Source organism: Ranitomeya imitator, chromosome 10, assembly GCF_032444005.1.
Source record: "Ranitomeya imitator isolate aRanImi1 chromosome 10, aRanImi1.pri, whole genome shotgun sequence".
NCBI classification, from domain to species: domain Eukaryota; kingdom Metazoa; phylum Chordata; class Amphibia; order Anura; family Dendrobatidae; genus Ranitomeya; species Ranitomeya imitator.
The window spans coordinates 54,108,970-54,125,644 of NC_091291.1; the positions used below are offsets into that span (position 1 = coordinate 54,108,970).

The 16,675-nt window shown below is 42.1% G+C and overlaps 1 protein-coding gene across 6 annotated transcripts in view; it reads right to left on the reverse strand.

Annotated features, from left to right (window-relative positions):
- Positions 1–16,675, reverse strand: part of LOC138651035 (sulfotransferase 2B1-like) — a 134,508-nt gene that overhangs the window by 36,118 nt on the left and 81,715 nt on the right. For all 6 annotated transcript variants that reach the window (XR_011315428.1, XM_069740972.1, XM_069740973.1 and 3 more), the window contains one exon: positions 4,007–4,101. Coding sequence is in view for 5 of the 6 variants with exons in the window: in XM_069740972.1 (XP_069597073.1) it covers positions 4,007–4,101 (95 nt within the window). In the remaining variant the exon portion in view is untranslated. The remainder of the gene's footprint in view (positions 1–4,006; positions 4,102–16,675) is intronic.

The window sequence follows — 16,675 nt, forward strand, 5'->3', positions numbered from 1 at the left end:
GTGCATAGACCTAGGGTAGCAGACAGCCAAAAAAGTGGAATGTAATCCTGAAAAGCAACTATTTGTAGAGCACAGATAGACCAGGAGTCTGACGGAGATATCAAACTCTTCAATATGTGGCCTGGAGTTTTTTGTTATTTCTTTTACCCCAAAATAGAGAATATACCTAGGGTAGCTGACAGCCAAAAAAGTGAAATGTAGGCCTGAAAAGCAACTATTTGTAGAGCACAGATAGACCAGGAGTCTGGCGAAGATAACGGACTTTTCAATACATGGCCTTTATTTTTTTATTTTTTACCCCAAAATAGTGTATTGACCTAGGGTAGAAGACAGCCAAAAAAGTGGAATGTTTACCGGAAATTCAACTATTTATAGAGCACAGATAGACCAGGAGTCTGACGGAAATATCACACTCTTCATTATGTGTCCTGGAGTTTTTTTTATTTCTTTTACCCAAAAATACTGTATAGACCTAGGGTAACGGACAGCTTAAAGAATTGGAATGTAAGCCTGAAAAGCAACTGTTTGTAGAGCACAGATAGACCAGTAGTCTCACAGAGATAACAGACTGTTCAATACGTGGCCTGTATTTTTTTATTTTTACCCCAAAATTGTGTACAGACCTAGGCTAGCGAGCAGCCAAAAAAGTGGAATGTGGGTCTGAAAAGCAACAATTTGTAGACTATAGATAGATCTGGCATCTGACGGAGATAGAAAACTCTTAAATATGTGGCCTGGATTTTTTGGGGCCCACCAAAATTGTGTTCATAAGTAGGCTATGACACTTAAAAAAAAGTTGGAGTACTTTTTTAGAGTACTTGTAATAAAGTTAGCAGGATTCAGGTGCCAAAAAAAATTAATCCTAGCCACATATACCTGCAGCTAGGTATATATAACATGAGCAGCAGCAGACAGTAATGGACTCTCTTGATCTTTATACTCACATACAGTGCCTGCATGCCTTGCACTGATGTGGATATTTGCACATAGACTCCCCTGCCTACCTAGCGCTGCAATCAATATACCCCTTAATTATCCCTAAAAAGGACTGTTGGTTTATCCAGATTTGTGGATTATGTGATGATAGACCCACACTAACTAATAAAAGCATAAATCTGACCCTATTTCAGCAGCAGATTTCGCTACACTAGCTGAGTCCGGAGCTGAATGCGCCGAGCGGGTTGGCATCCGATCTCTTATAGTACTGATGACGCTGTGTGGCCAGCCAATCACTGTAATAGCACAACAAAGATGGCTGCGGCATTACAGTGCATGGCAGACAATCCCTGCATGTTTGTTGGTGCTCTAAAATTGCAGGAGACCCGAACTCCCGCTGAATAATCCCGGAAATGCTCGGTGCTCGCCGAGTACACCGAGTACCGTGATACTCGGGCAATTAACGAGTAGTGGCAAGCATTTTCGCTCATCACTAGTAATTACTTATCCAAAAATTAAAGAATATATGCAAGAAGTATGTTAAGAACTGTTTATATATAAAAATGAATGACAGAAAAATGATAATATTATGATAATGATAAGAGCAGGAGGTTCTCTATCTTGATATGTATTTGATACAGAAAATTCCTTTATTCCCTTTATCCAGGAAAGATATATATATCTTGGTACCGTGTTAGCCAGTAGATAACAAAATATTTAGAATTTTGAGTCCTCAGTGGTTGATACCTTTTAATGGCTAACTGAAAGGATGGTAACAAATTGCAAGATTTCGAGACCTGAGTAGTCTCGAAAGCTTGCAATTTGTTACCATCTTTTCAGTTAGCCATTAAAAGGTATCAACCACTGAGGACTCTCAATTCTAAATACTTTTCCCTTTATCCAAACACTTAAATGCTCATGTCACCCACATCTAAAAAAAATCCAGAGTCTGATATTTTCTCACCTACCTACTGCAAAACCTCTTAATTAAACTAGTAATTACCATAATTCTCTTCTGGACTACTACAACACTAATTAATCTCCATCTTAACAAACTTTCTTCTCTCAATCTGTCTGAATGAGGCAGTCATGGTTGTATTTCTTTCAAGTTGCTGCACTGATAGCGACTTGATAGTGCCATTCATAGCACTACAGTAGTTGCCCATTCGCTACAATATGAACTTATCGCTTTCATCCACAAAGTGCTCCATGGTTCTGCACCACCCTATATCTCCTACCTCATCTCTATCTACCTCCTTACCCATTCCATCCATTCTGCAACTGATCTAAGACTGTTGTGAATTCTGTGGCAGAGTTCACTCCTGTGGTCACAAGTGGTACTTCGGCTGATTCTCTCTGGGAGCTTCCGTTTGTGGAGGAAAGTGGTACTGCAGCTTCTGAGTTTCCTCCCTCAGGTGATCTGGTGAGGTCGTTAGCTGCTTCTCTACTTAACTCCACCTGATGCTTTGATCCATGCTTCCTGTCAATGTTCCAGTGTTGGACTTGTGTTTCTCTGGATCATTCCTGTGGCCTGCTGCTCTGCATAGCTAAGTGCTTCTCTGCTATTTGTTGCTATTTTTTCTGTCCAGCTTGTCTATTTGTTTTGATGGAAGCTCTGGGACGCAAAGGGTGTACCTCCGTGCCGTTAGTTCGGTATGGAGGGTCTTTTTGCCCCCTTTGCGTGGTTTTCTTTAGGGTTTTGTGTAGACCGCAAAGTTATCTTTCCTATCCTCGTTCTGTCTAGAATATCGGGCCTCACTTTGCTGAATCTATTTCATCCCTACGTTTGTCTTTTCATCTTACTCACAGTCATTATATGTGGGGGGCTGCCTTTTCCTTTGGGGTATTTCTCTGAGGCAAGGTAGGCTTATTTTTCTATCTTCAGGCTAGTTAGTTTCTCAGGCTGTGCCGAGTTGCATAGGGAGCTTTAGGCGCAATCCACAGCTGCCTCTAGTTGTGTTTGGAGAGGATCAGGAATTGCGGTCTACAGATTTTCCACGTCTCAGAGCTCGTTCTATTATTTTGGGTTATTGTCAGATCACTGTATGTGCTCTGATCGCTATGTACATTGTGTTACTGAATTGCCTTTCACAACATAAGACTAACATATTACTACACAGTACACATTACTTTGCACGACTTTTTGATATTGGCTCTAAATACGTTGTTCTCCCCCATTTGGGTTTGTGCCCCCTATTTTTCACTACATACTCATGTTTTTACTTATATTGATATACGATAAAGATTATATACATTTTTAGTTCTCTATGAACTTAAATATTCTGTTTAATGATCCACAAACAAAAATTAAGAAAAGTCAAATAAGTGCTCATTAGTCAGCACAATCTGTAGATGGAAAGATTCTGACAAACTGAAGAATGACGCTCCTGACACCAACAACAACTTCGTACATATCAAAGTCCATGCCGCCAACTATTTACTTTACAGCCAATGCTGTTTTTTTCTACAGAACTTTACCCTTGTCATGATAAATCAGAAATGTTAAACTCTGATGACACCAAAGACTAGTGCATGAAAGTTACTTTTTAGAACTGAATTTGATTTAATTAAAGAATACATTTACAAATATTAAAAAAAAGCTACATTAGTATAGAGTGAACATGTCAGTAGTTTACAAAAGGAAGTACCGTTATTGGTGAAATAGTTGCTTGTTTTCTAATAAAAGATGCAACTACAAGTGCACTGGGGAGTGTCAATGTACTTGGAATGCGTCTTCAAAGTGCATTGTCATGCCCCCTGTACACTTCAAGACTAATTTGTATATGGCACTCTTACGAAAATTTCTGCTGAGTGGCATATCCAATCTCTACATAAAAGGTGTCCTTTTTATTGGGGCACAGAAGCCTCTATAGCACTACCAGTACTTCCATATGTCAAAACAAGATGACAGGTTCACTTTAAGGACTCCAAGGAGAAAGTAATTGTTTTATATAGTTATGAATAATTTGTGAATTAAGTCTTAAAGATGGAAAAATGTGTGAGGGCGGGGATATCATCCAAGCATGTAACACAATCTGGGACCACATTTTTCTTTTTATTACTACTTAACCTCATGAAGCTCCTCATATGTAATGAAAAAGAAGTTCTTATTGTCCTTCATTTGCATCCATCCTTTCACATGATCAAACCAGGAGTTATAAAGAACTGTTAGGGGGAAAAAAAAAAGAGAAAATAAGGACATGTTTGATTGTGATTTTAGAAAGCATCATAGCAAACATATAACTGGGGTGTAGGTTCCCATTGCATGACAAAATATATGTCCAGTGTATTGTATAAAACATTTAGCATTTGGCTTTTTTTATTTAAAAAAAAAAACATGAGCTTTTAAATATAATTATTACTAGTTATGAATGAGCACTAAAACGCTTGGGTGCTCGTTGCTCGGGTCAAGCAGTTTGGAATACTTGGGTACTCGACCCGAGCAACAAGCCCAATGAAAGTCTATGGGAGACCCGAGTATTTTTACCGCGATCCCCCGGGGGTCCTTTTAAGGTCTAAAAACATCTGAAAATGATGGAAGCACTGCTCAAATGACACAGGGACATCATGGGGATCGCCTCAGGAAGCATTCCTGACTCCTAGTTCACAGCTTTAATCATTTTTTTTCCGAGATTCACACCATTTTTCCCTACAAAAAACACGCTGAAAAGAAACCAAAATGGATTTTGCTGGGAAATGTGTCAAGGTACATCCTTTGTAGATTAATGACTTGCCTGTAAGGCCAAATAATCCAGACTGAAAATGTTCCTCCCCCACCTAGGCTTAGTTCAGACGCAGCGTTTTTGAAGCGTTTTCCAACTTTAACATTGCCTTCAACCACTACAAATGCATTCACTGGGAAATGTCATTGTAACATTTAACACCCCTAGCTGGCCATGTGGTGTGTGACACATAAGCAGACCCATCTTGTTCCATTTACGAAGGAGGGACTCTTAGGCCGGCTTCACACTTGCGAGTTTTACGGACGTAAGAGCGCAGAAACTATGTCCGTAAAACTCGCAAAAAATACGGCACAATTATTCTCTATGCCCCTGCTCCTATCTGCCGTATTTTACTGATCAGTATTATACGGCTTTCTACGGCCGTACAAAATCGCAGCATGCTGCGTTTGTCACCGTACTGCGCAAGAAATACGCCAATGAAAGTCTATGGAAGCCAGAAAAATACGGATTACACACGGACAAGCAGTGTGACTTGCGAGAAATACGCAGCGCTGTTAGAGAGAAAAGCCGGTAATTCAGTGCGGTGTACAGTAAAATCACACTGACAGCTTACAGTAGAATAGGTAGAATAAATGTGTACACATAGAATAGGTATATATATATATATATATATATATATATATATATATATGTCAGTGAGACACATATATGTATATATATTAATATTTATTCCAGCGCTATACAGCTTGAAAGCCGGTAATTCAATTACCGGCTTTTTCTTTCTCCTTCCTAAAACCCGACATGATTTGAGACATGGTTTACATACAGTAAACCATGTCTTCTCTCCATTTTTTTTGCAGATTCCACACTACTAATGTCAGTAGAGTGTATCTGCAAAATTTGGCCGTTCTAGCTCTTAAAATAAAGGGTTAAATGGCGGAAAAAATTGGCGTGGGCTCCCGCGCAATTTTCTCCGCCAGAGTAGTAAAGCCAGTGACTGAGGGCAGATATTAATAGCCTGGAGAGGGTCCATGGTTATTGGCCCCCCCCTGGCTAAAAATATCTGCCCCCAGCCACCCCAGAAAAGGCACATCTGGAAGATGCGCCTATTCTGGCACTTGGCCACTCTCTTCGCATTCCCGTGTAGCGGTGGGATATGGGGTAATGAAGGGTTAATGCCACCTTGCTATTGTAAGGTGACATTAAGCCTAATTAATAATGGAGAGGCGTCAATTATGACACCTATCCATTATTAATCCAATTGAATGAAAGGGTTAAATAAAACACAAACACATTATTTAAAATTATTTTAATGAAATAAAAACAATGGTTGTTGGAGTATTTTATTCTACGCCCAATCCAGTCACTGAAGACCCTAGTTCTGTGAAAGAAAAAACATAATAAACCAACAATATACTTACCCTCCGCAGATCTGTAACGTCCAACGATGTAAATCCTTCTGAAGGGGTTAAAACATTTTGCAGCAAGGAGCTTTGCTAATGCAATGCTACTCCTCGCTGCAAAACCCCGGGGAATGAGTCTAAATATAGATCAATGAGCTATATTTAGCTTCATTTGCGGTGAGGCGCCCTCTGCTGGATGTTCATAGATCGTGGGAACTTTCCTAGAAAGCTCCCAGGCTTTCTAGGAAAGTTCCCACGATCTATGAACATCCAGCATTAGCAAAGCAAGGTGGCATTAACCCTTCATTACCCCATATCCCACCGCTACACGGGAATGGGAAGAGAGTGGCCAAGTGCCAGAATAGGCGCATCTTCCAGATGTGCCTTTTCTGGGGTGGCTGGGGGCAGATATTTTTAGCCAGGGGGGGGCCAAAAACCATGGACCCTCTCCAGGCTATTAATATCTGCCCTCAGTCACTGGCTTTACTACTCTGGCGGAGAAAATTGCGCGGGAGCCCACGCCAATTTTTTCCGCCATTTAACCCTTTATTTTAAGAGCTAGAACGGCCAAATTTTGCAGATACACACTACTGACATTAGTAGTGTGGAATCTGCAAAAAAAATGGAGAGAAGACATGGTTTACTGTATGTAAACCATGTCTCAAATCATGTCGGGTTTTAGGAAGGAGAAAGAAAAAGCCGGTAATTGAATTACCGGCTTTCAAGCTGTATAGCGCTGGAAAAAATATTAATATATATACATATATGTGTCTAATGACATATATATATATATATATAGACAGTATATATATATATTTTTTTCTTTTTGGGACACATGGATCACTTCTATAGCGGTATGTTGGTTTTGCAAGCCTGCGAGAAAACCACGCAGTACGGATGCCATACGGATCACATACGGAGGATGCCATGCGCAAAAAACGCTGACACGCCCTGCCTACGGAGGAGCTACGGACCACTATTTTCGGGACATTTCAGCGTATTACGGCCGTAATATACGGACCGTATTTTCATACGCTTAATGTGAAGCCGGCCTTAAAGTTACAGAGCCTATTTGTACTAGTGTATCAGGCGGCATTAGGCTATGTTCACACTTTGCAGATTCCACTGCGGATTTTTCCGCAGCAGAATTCCAAAATCCGCACTGAAAACCTGTCGCGGTTTTTACTGCGGATTTATCGCGGTTTTTACTGCGGTTTCTTCTGCGGATTTTCATCTGCAGTTTTCTATTGGAGCAGGTGAAAATCCGCAGAAAAGAAGTGACATGCTGCGGAATGTAATCCGCAGCGTTTCCGCGCGGTTTTTTCCGCAGCATGTGCACTGCGTTTTTTGTTTCCCATAAGTTTACATTGTTCTGTAAACTCAGGGGAAACTGCTGCAGATCCGCAGCAGTCAAATCCGCTGCGGATCCGCAGCAAAATCCGCAAAGTGTGAATATAGCCTTAATCTTCTTAAAGGGCCATTATTAAACAGTGGGTCTCCTAAACTGTTGTATCCTATGCTGTGAGTGGATGGGCTGCCAAGAATTACAACGCACCACAATACCCTGTCATAAGATGTCCAGGGGGAATCCTGAAAAAAATGTCAAAAAACTGACCGTCACATCCAAACATAGACTGAGTGTGAACAGGTGCTGAACCTAGAGTCACCAACTTGTACACAGTCAAATAAATGAGGCAGCACACTGTAGCGCTAAAACATGCAAACATGAAACATGAAATTTGAACTACATTACTGCACTAAAAATATGAAAAAATGGGAGCGTTTAGCGCATTAATTGGCCAACTCATGTGTACCTGGTAGCCACATTAAGGCATCTCTCATTTTTTCATCAACGCTCTCATTTTTTCATATTTCTAGTGCAGTAATGCAGTTTAACTTTCGTGTTTCATGTTTGCATGTATTAGCGCTACAGAATGCTGCCTTATTTATTTGACTGTGTACGAGTTGGTGACTTTAGGTTCAGCACCTGTTCACACTTGATCTATGTTTGGATGTGACGGTCAGTTTTTTAAAATTTGTATTCTCTAGCCTTCTGACAGAGCACTCCACCTCCTAGCCACAGGTGGTTTAATCGCAGCAGGTCCATTACCCCTCCACAGAGAGAGAGAAATTAAGTCTAAGAAGAGGTTTCACAAGCACCCATTTTGATGAAGATGTTTATTCTCAGCGAGGAAAGGAAAGTGTAGGACCTGGTATACGAGAAATGCCCTAATGTGGCTACCAGGTACATATGAATTGGCCAATTTATGCGCTAAACGTTCTCATTTTTTCATATTTCTAGTGCAGTAATGCAGTTCAACTTTCATGTTTCATGTTTTCATGTTTTAGCGCTACAGTGTGCTGCCTTATTTATTTGAAAAAAATGTGGCATTGAATGAAATGTCTGCCCTGCTACCAATTCATATGCACCCCATTACGCCTTTGAACCCACATACTGGATGGGCCCATGAAAATCCACTTTATAATATTCATTTTGTACTCCTTTGTTTTACACATTGGAAGCAAGGTCAGTCCTGCTGCATAGTCAGTCATATGTACCACATTACGCCTTGGAACCCACTTACTGGATGGGCCCATGAAAATCCACTTCACAATATGCATTTTGTACATCCATCAGTCGCCAATGATAAACATAAAAGGTCTAAGTTAATCTACCCAAGTGATTATTAATGGGGTTTCAGTGCAAGATTTCCAACATATAAAAGTAAATGGCATTTCCACGCCCCAAAAATTAATTACACCTCCATGCAAAGTGTGCATTTTCTCCACATAAACGATCCAAGATCAATTATTTTTTTTCACTATTATTGTACCAGATAAAGAAAATAATGTTGATTCACCGAACCCACATACTGGATGGGCTCATGAAAATCCACTTCGCAATATTCACTTTGTGCTCTGTACTCCTTTGTTTTATACATTGGCAGGAAGGCGAGCCCTGCTGCATAGTCAGTCATATGTACCCCATTAGGCCTTGGAACCCACATAGTGTATGGGCCCAGGAAAATCCAGTTCACAATATGCATTTTGTACTCCATACTCCTTTGATTTACACAGTAACAGCAATGTCTGCCCTGCTGCATACTCTTATGCACCCCATTACACCTTGGAACCCATGTACTGGATCGTCCCATGAAAATCCACTTCACAATATGCATTTTGTACATCCATCAGTCGCCAATGATAAACATAAACGGTCTAACTTAATCTACCCAAGTGATTATTAATGGGGCTTCAGTGCAAGATTTCCAAGATATAAAAGTAAATGGCATTTCCACACCCAAAAAATTAATTACACCTCCATGCAAAAAGTGCGTTTTCTCCACAGAAACACTTGAAGATCATTATTTTTTTTTCAACTGTTATTGTATCAGATAAAGAAAATAATGTTGCTTCTCTGAAATCGTCTTTTGATGGAAAAGAAAAGCATTCAGTGGACTGTTAATCTGTAGGCAAAGATCATACATTGTAAGATGGTGGGCGTTAAACAAGGCATGGTTCCAAAATTTTTTTTCAAATGTCAGAAAAGTGCGTTCTTCCCTTACCAAGTCCATTTCTCAATGTTCAAATAAAAAATCACATATAAAATCACACAGAGTTAAAGGGAACCTGTCACCCCGAAATTCGTGGGTGAGGTAAGCCCACCGGCATCATGGGCTTATCTGCAGCATTCTGTAATGCTGTAGATAAGCCCCCGATGTTACCTGAAAGAGGAGAAAAAGACGTTATATTATACTCACCCAGGGGCGGTCCCGCTGCTGGTCAGGTCAAACGGGCGTCTCCGGTCCGCTGCGGCGCCTCTCATCTTCATTACAAGACGTCCTCTTCTGATCTTCAGCCACGGCTCCGGCGCAGGCGTACTTTGCTCTGCCCTGTTGAGGGCAGACAAAGTACTGCAGTGCGCAGGCGCCGGGCCTCTGACCTTTTCGGCGCCTGCGCACTGCAGTACTATCCTCTGCCCTCAACAGGGCAGAGCAAAGTACACCTGCGCCGGGGCCGTGGCTGAAGATCAGAAGAGGACGTCTTGTAATGAAGATGGGAGGCGCCGCAGCGGACCGGAGACGCCCGTTTGACCTGACCAGCAGCGGGACCGCCCCTGGGTGAGTATAATATAACGTCTTTTTCTCCTCTTTCAGGTAACATCGGGGGCTTTTCTACAGCATTACAGAATGCTGTAGATAAGCCCCTGATGCCGGTGGGATTACCTCACCCGCGATTTTCGGGGTGACAGGTTCCCTTTAAGGAGAACTGACTGCAAGGAAAAAAAAGGTAAGGATTTTTTTTCCTCTTCAACCAAAACTTGCTAACACTTCAGAGTTGTGGCTGATAAAAATATCACAAATCAGTCCAAAAGCGAGTGAAACAGATTACTTTAAATCCTTGCAAGACTATAAAGTTTATTAATGTGACACACAATGATGTCTGTTTTCAGTTAAGCTTTTGAGAATACCCAACAATGCAATCTGAATAACGTGATTGGAGACAGGAGACTGTTACTTTGAAGAAAAAAAAATAAAAAAAATTGTGTACCATGAAACCTCAAGTTGTCAAACTCTTTCTTATTTTTCAAATGGTAATGGAATCCCGACAATATGTTGAGAGCAGGATGCACTACATTGAAGGACGACCAACTTTTTGTCTTTTTTAATGGTATGATGGTTCCCTCTTTGCAGAATGATTTACAGAAGAATTTGGCAATTTTATTTGCCATGTTTTTAACACTAAGGTTCAGTTACAGCTTTAAAGAAGGCTAATACTTACAATACAACGCAATTTTATTTCAAAGTACAAAATTCAAGGAATAGTATAATTGAATAGTATGAGTGCATACACTTTTGTATATGTTAACATACACAGGTTAAGTACATATTTGGATTAAATACTCTGATGCAGCGGTAGGACCATACACAGTAAAACGGCAATATAGTATACGGCTTCATCATACAGTCCATTAATAATGCATGGTTAAGTGATGCAGTCAATACACAGGCCGTACTTCCCTCTGTCCAGTTTCCCTGGGTGACCGCACGCTGTTAACAAGCCTCTGTACTCACTCAGCGCACTGCACTCTTTATCCTCTGGAGTGTAGCCGGGTACACATAAGACAGCCCAAGATGCAGGGTGTCAGTCTCTCTGGTTCCTTTAGCCTGTGTGTTGCTCCACACAGAGAGAGCTCTGCAGACAAATGCCCTGTCTGCTTCCAAGAACACACTGACACACCTCCCCCACTGCTACAGGGCTTTCAGTCACTGCTTCACTATTCTAATTACACCTCACCTGTGTCTGTAGTATGCCCTCATGGCCTCACTATGCTTCCATGCACATTCTGGAGAGCACATACAGCGCCGCCTAGCTGTAACAGGGATCATTGCCTCACATTACGTATAATGATTAAGTATATATAAAGATTAACTACTTACAGTATACTTACATCGTCACCAAGAGGCTTTTCAACATCATCTGTCTGGAATATCAGAGAAGCAAAACCAAGACAGAGAACCCCTGGGGGATTACCTACACTGCATTGGCGTCCCCAATTATGCAGGTATGAGCACACTGTACATGTATAGCTACTCCAGTTTTGGCATCTGTCTTAGTCATGTTTCTCTCATCTCATATGGTGATTTACACTATATAGTAACTCGAGTTTCACCCAGCCCTTCAAGTGGCCAGCTTTCAACGTCAGATGATACTAAGATATTATGGAGTCATCAGACGAGGGGCCATAAATCCTTAGAATATAAAAGAAACAAAGATTTAGATAAAACCATCACAGGCAGAAGTTCAGTAAACCTTAATGTTTTACAATGCCAAACAACAGACACATAGAAGCTTAGAACTGTTTGTGAAGTGAATAAACAAACATTTCTCAAGATTGTGTCACTATGAGCATTGTGTGTCACATCTCTAAATGTTTTACAAGAAATGCAGCTATGTAATTGTCTGAATGTATTCGGTATATTTCATTCTGGATTCCAAATCGCCATTTGTATATTCGCACTACACTATTAAGAACAATCATATCTATATTCAACATTTCTAGAAAAACTTAAGCTTAACTCATTGAGTACTCTGGATAATCATGACAATCTTCTTGATCTGTATATTTAGGTAAGTAATGTTAAAAATAGCTGCTACTTTGTATTCCGGATATAAAAGTGAGAACTGCAAGAATGTGAAGATGTTCTAAAAAATAACTGTGACTATGCTCAATTTTCCATAACTGTTCTATTTGGCTGTGTAGTAAATATTGGAGACACAATTGATGATCTGACATCCTTTCAGATATTTACTTTAGAGATAAAAAGAGCATTTATTAGTTTTCCTGTTTATTATCCTAGAAAGAAAGAAGGAACATACAGTCTTCCTCATACATATCTCAGCCTCACTTTATTAAGACCTCTGCATCTACAAGCATTCACCCATCGATTTTTTGTATTAAACTCTTACCATTTGATGCAGCCAAAGTTATGGTTCTCAGGAAACTAATATAGTGTACAAAGAAATATTTGCAATGAACTACTGAGCCAAACTAATAGCATTGCTTTATCAACTTTATATGAAGTGTATTGAATCCAATGTGAGCAACCAGGCAACACAAAAAGGAGCTTTTCAAGTGAGCTCTTTAAGGTACACAAATGTTATTAAGTCTTTGCCAACAAGGCCACCAATGGGAGGTACCTTTTTTAAAAATATACTATTGCTATCACAACCCCCCTTGCTCAAAATTCACCCGCCTATAACAGTACAGAGCACGTTAATCATGGTTATGTAGTTGGAGATAAGGAAGAGACATTGCAGGAAACCAAGGTAAAAAGTAGGCCTAATGTAGGGTGTGGGTCTCTGAGACTTGTAATGGAGTGCATAAACTGACAAACAATTCCCCAATGGGGGGTATCTTATTTAATAAATAAACTAGTGCCAATACAACAAAACTTGCCAAAAATTCAGTGGCCTATAACAGTACAGAGCACGTTTACCCTGGTGATTTAGTGGCAGGAAAGGAAGAGACATTGCAGGAAACTGAGTTAAGAAGTAGGCCCAATATAGGGGTGTGGGTCTCTGAGACTTGTAATGGAGTGCATGAGCTGACAAACATTTTCCCAATGGGGGCATCTTTTTTAATAAATAAACTAGTGCCATCACAACCCCCTTGCCCAAAATTCAGTGGCCTATAATAGTACAAAGCACGTTAACCCTGGTGATCTAGTGGCAGGTAAGGAAAAGACATTGCAGGAAACCGAGTTAAGAAGCAGGCCCAATGTAGGGGTGTGGGTCTCTGAGACTTGCAATGGAGTGCATAAGCGGACAAACAATTCCCCAATGGGGGTATCTTTTTTAATAAATAAACTAGTGCCATCACAATACATCCATACAGCAGTTACTCCATGGCAGTTAGTCAGGGCAGGAGTCAGGTAACCCACACTCTGCACTCCCATCTATCCATGTGCTTTATTCCTATCCTCCTATGTTCCCTTGCAATCCACTTTCACCGACCAATCCCCCCTCCATCACGACTCATATACATCAACTCCTTTCTCCTTCCCTCTCCCATGTACAGCACCCATGCACTTCTCATCTTCCTGAAAACCCTCAGTCAATCTTGCCCAAACACTCTGCACAAAAAAACTTCATACAATTCCAAAAACTACTTGCTTTAACTTCCTATTCCTACTGATTTCAGGGGACATCTCCCTCAACCCTGGTCCACCATCCACCAACCTCAACCCATACCCTACCTCACATAGAAACCTTAATAATCTTACTAATATTACTTGCACTCCTTCATCTCCTTCTTTTAATTGTGCCCTTTGGAATCCACGGTCTGTATGCAACAAGCTTCCTTTCCTACACAATTACTTTCTGAAAAACTCTCTGAATCTGCTGGCCCTCACGGAAACCTGGATTCAGGATTCTGACACGGTCTCTCCTGCTGCCATTTCCCATGGTGGCTTACAATTCTCACATTCCCCGAGACCCACAAACAGACATGGTGGTGGAGTCGGCATACTTCTCTCCCCACAATGCAACTTCCAGGTCATCCCCCCAGCTCCATCACTCTCATTCCCTTCTTTTGAGGTCCACCCATTAGGCTCTTTCGTCCCTTCTCCCTCAGAGTAGCAGTCATATACCGACCCCCAGGCTCACCCACCCACTTCCTGGACCATTTCTCTGCCTGGCTGCTGCACTTCATGTCCTCAGAACTACCAACCCTTATTCTGGGAAACTTCAACATCTCCATAAACAGCCCCAATTCCACATCTGCATCCCAGCTTCTATCACTAACCACTTCTCTAGGCCTCGCATAGCGCTCAACCTCTGAGACACACAAGGACGGTAACACCCTTGACCTGGTCTTCGCCCGGCTCTGCTCAATCTTCTACCTAGTTAACTCACTGCTTCCCCTCTCTGACCACAACATTCTCTCCTTCACACTCACAAATCCTCGCCCACCCCAGCACCCTCCTACCTACCGCACATTCAGAAATCTACATGCCATTAACCCTCATACACTTTCAGACTCCCTACACTCATCATTGTCACCAATCTCTTCTTTTTCCTGTCCTGATCTGGCCGTACATCACTTCAATGACACTCTTAGAAGCACCCTTGACCAAGTAGCGCCACTCACCCTCAGAACCTCCAAACACAGAGTGAAACAGCCCTGGCTCACATCGCAAACCCGATTTCTCCAGCGATGTTCTAGGTGTGCTGAACACTTATGGAGGAAAACACGCACACCAGAAGACTTCATACACTTCAAATTTATGTTAAGGACCTAGAACTCTGCCTTTCACCTTGCCAAACAGACCTACTTCACCACCCTGATCTCATCACTAGCCAACAACCCCAAGAAACTTTTTGACACCTTTCACTCCCTCCTCAGGCCAAAAGCACAAGCCCCTATCACAGACATCTGTGCTGATGACCTGGCCTACCACTTTATAGAGAAAATAGACAATATCCATCAGGAAACCCGCTCCCAATTACCAAGTTCAGTGACTCCCATCCCTCCCTACATTTCCCCTGGCTCACTCTCCACATTCGATCCAATCACAGAAGAAGAAGTCTCCAGGCTCCTCTCCTCTTCTCGTCCGACCACATGCACCACCAACCCCTTTCCCTCACACCTCCTCCAGTCTCACTCTCCAGTCGTCACAACTCACCTAACTACAATCTTTAATCTCTCCCTCTCCTCTGGCATTTTCCCCTCCTCCTTCAAACACTCTATCGTTACTCCATTACTAATAAAAACCGCTCTCAACCCATCCTGCCCAATCTCCCCTTCATCTCTAAACTCTTGGAGCACCTGATATACTCCCGCCTTACCCGTTACCTCTCCACTCACTCCCTCCTAGACCCTTCACAGTCCGGTTTCCGCCCCCTACATTCGACTGAAACTGCACTTATCAAAGTGACCAATGACCTTCTGACAGCAAAATGTAACGGTGACCACTCTCTGCTCATTCTCCTTCACCTTTCTGGAGCTTTTGACACTGTTGACCACCCTCTCCTACTCTCTAGGCTCCCGTCACTAGGCATTAAGGATACTGCTCTCTCCTGGTTTCCTTCCTACCTTTCTGACCGCTCCTTCAGTGATCTGTTCTCTGGCTCCACTTCCTCTCCTCTTCCTCTCACTGTCGGGGTACCTCAGGGCTCAGTCCTTGACCCCTTTCTCTTCTCCCTCTACACAGCCCCAATTGGACAGACCATCAGCAGATTTGGCTTTCAGTATCATCTTTATGCTGATGACACACAACTATACACGCCATCCCCTGACCTTACCCCCACTGTACTACAGAACGCCACTGACTGTCTGTCTGCGGTAACCAAAATCATGTCCGCTTTCTATCTGATACTCAACCTCTCCAAAACTGAACTTCTTCTGCTCCCGCCGTCTACTAACCTCTCTAAATCTGACATTTCCCTCTCCGTGGGTGGCACCATAATAACACCCCAGCAGCAGGCGCACTGTCTGGGTGTTACCTTTGACTCCGATCTCTCCTTCATATCCCATATACAATCTCTTGCCCGCTCATGCCGCTTACACCTAAAGAACATCTCTAGAATCCGCCCTTTTCTCACCATGGAAACAACAAAAACCCTCACTGTCACCCTGATCCACTCCCGCCTGGACTACTGTAACACTCTATTAATTGGCCTCCCACTCACACGACTTTCCACTCTCTAGTCGATCCTTAATGCAGCAGCCAGGGTCATCCATCTGGCTAATCGTTACTCGGACGCGTCCGCTCTTCACCAGTCATTACACTGGCTGCCAATTCATTACAGGATACAATTCAGAGTACTTGTTCTCACCCACAAAGCTCTCCACAATGCGGCACCCCCTTACATCTCCTCCCTCATTTCTGTCTATCGGCCTAACCGACCGCTTCTTCTCTGCAAATGACTTTTGACTAACCTCTGCACTAATCTGTACCTCCCACTCCCGACTCCAAGACTTCTCCCATGCTGTGCCAACCCTCTGGAATGCTCTACCCCAAGATATTAGGACCATTCACAATTTGCATAGTTTTAGGCGCTCGCTCAAAACACATTTGTTCAGAGTGGCCTACCACGTTCACTAATCAAAGTCATTTTATGTGTGTGTGTGTGTGTGTGTGTGTGTGT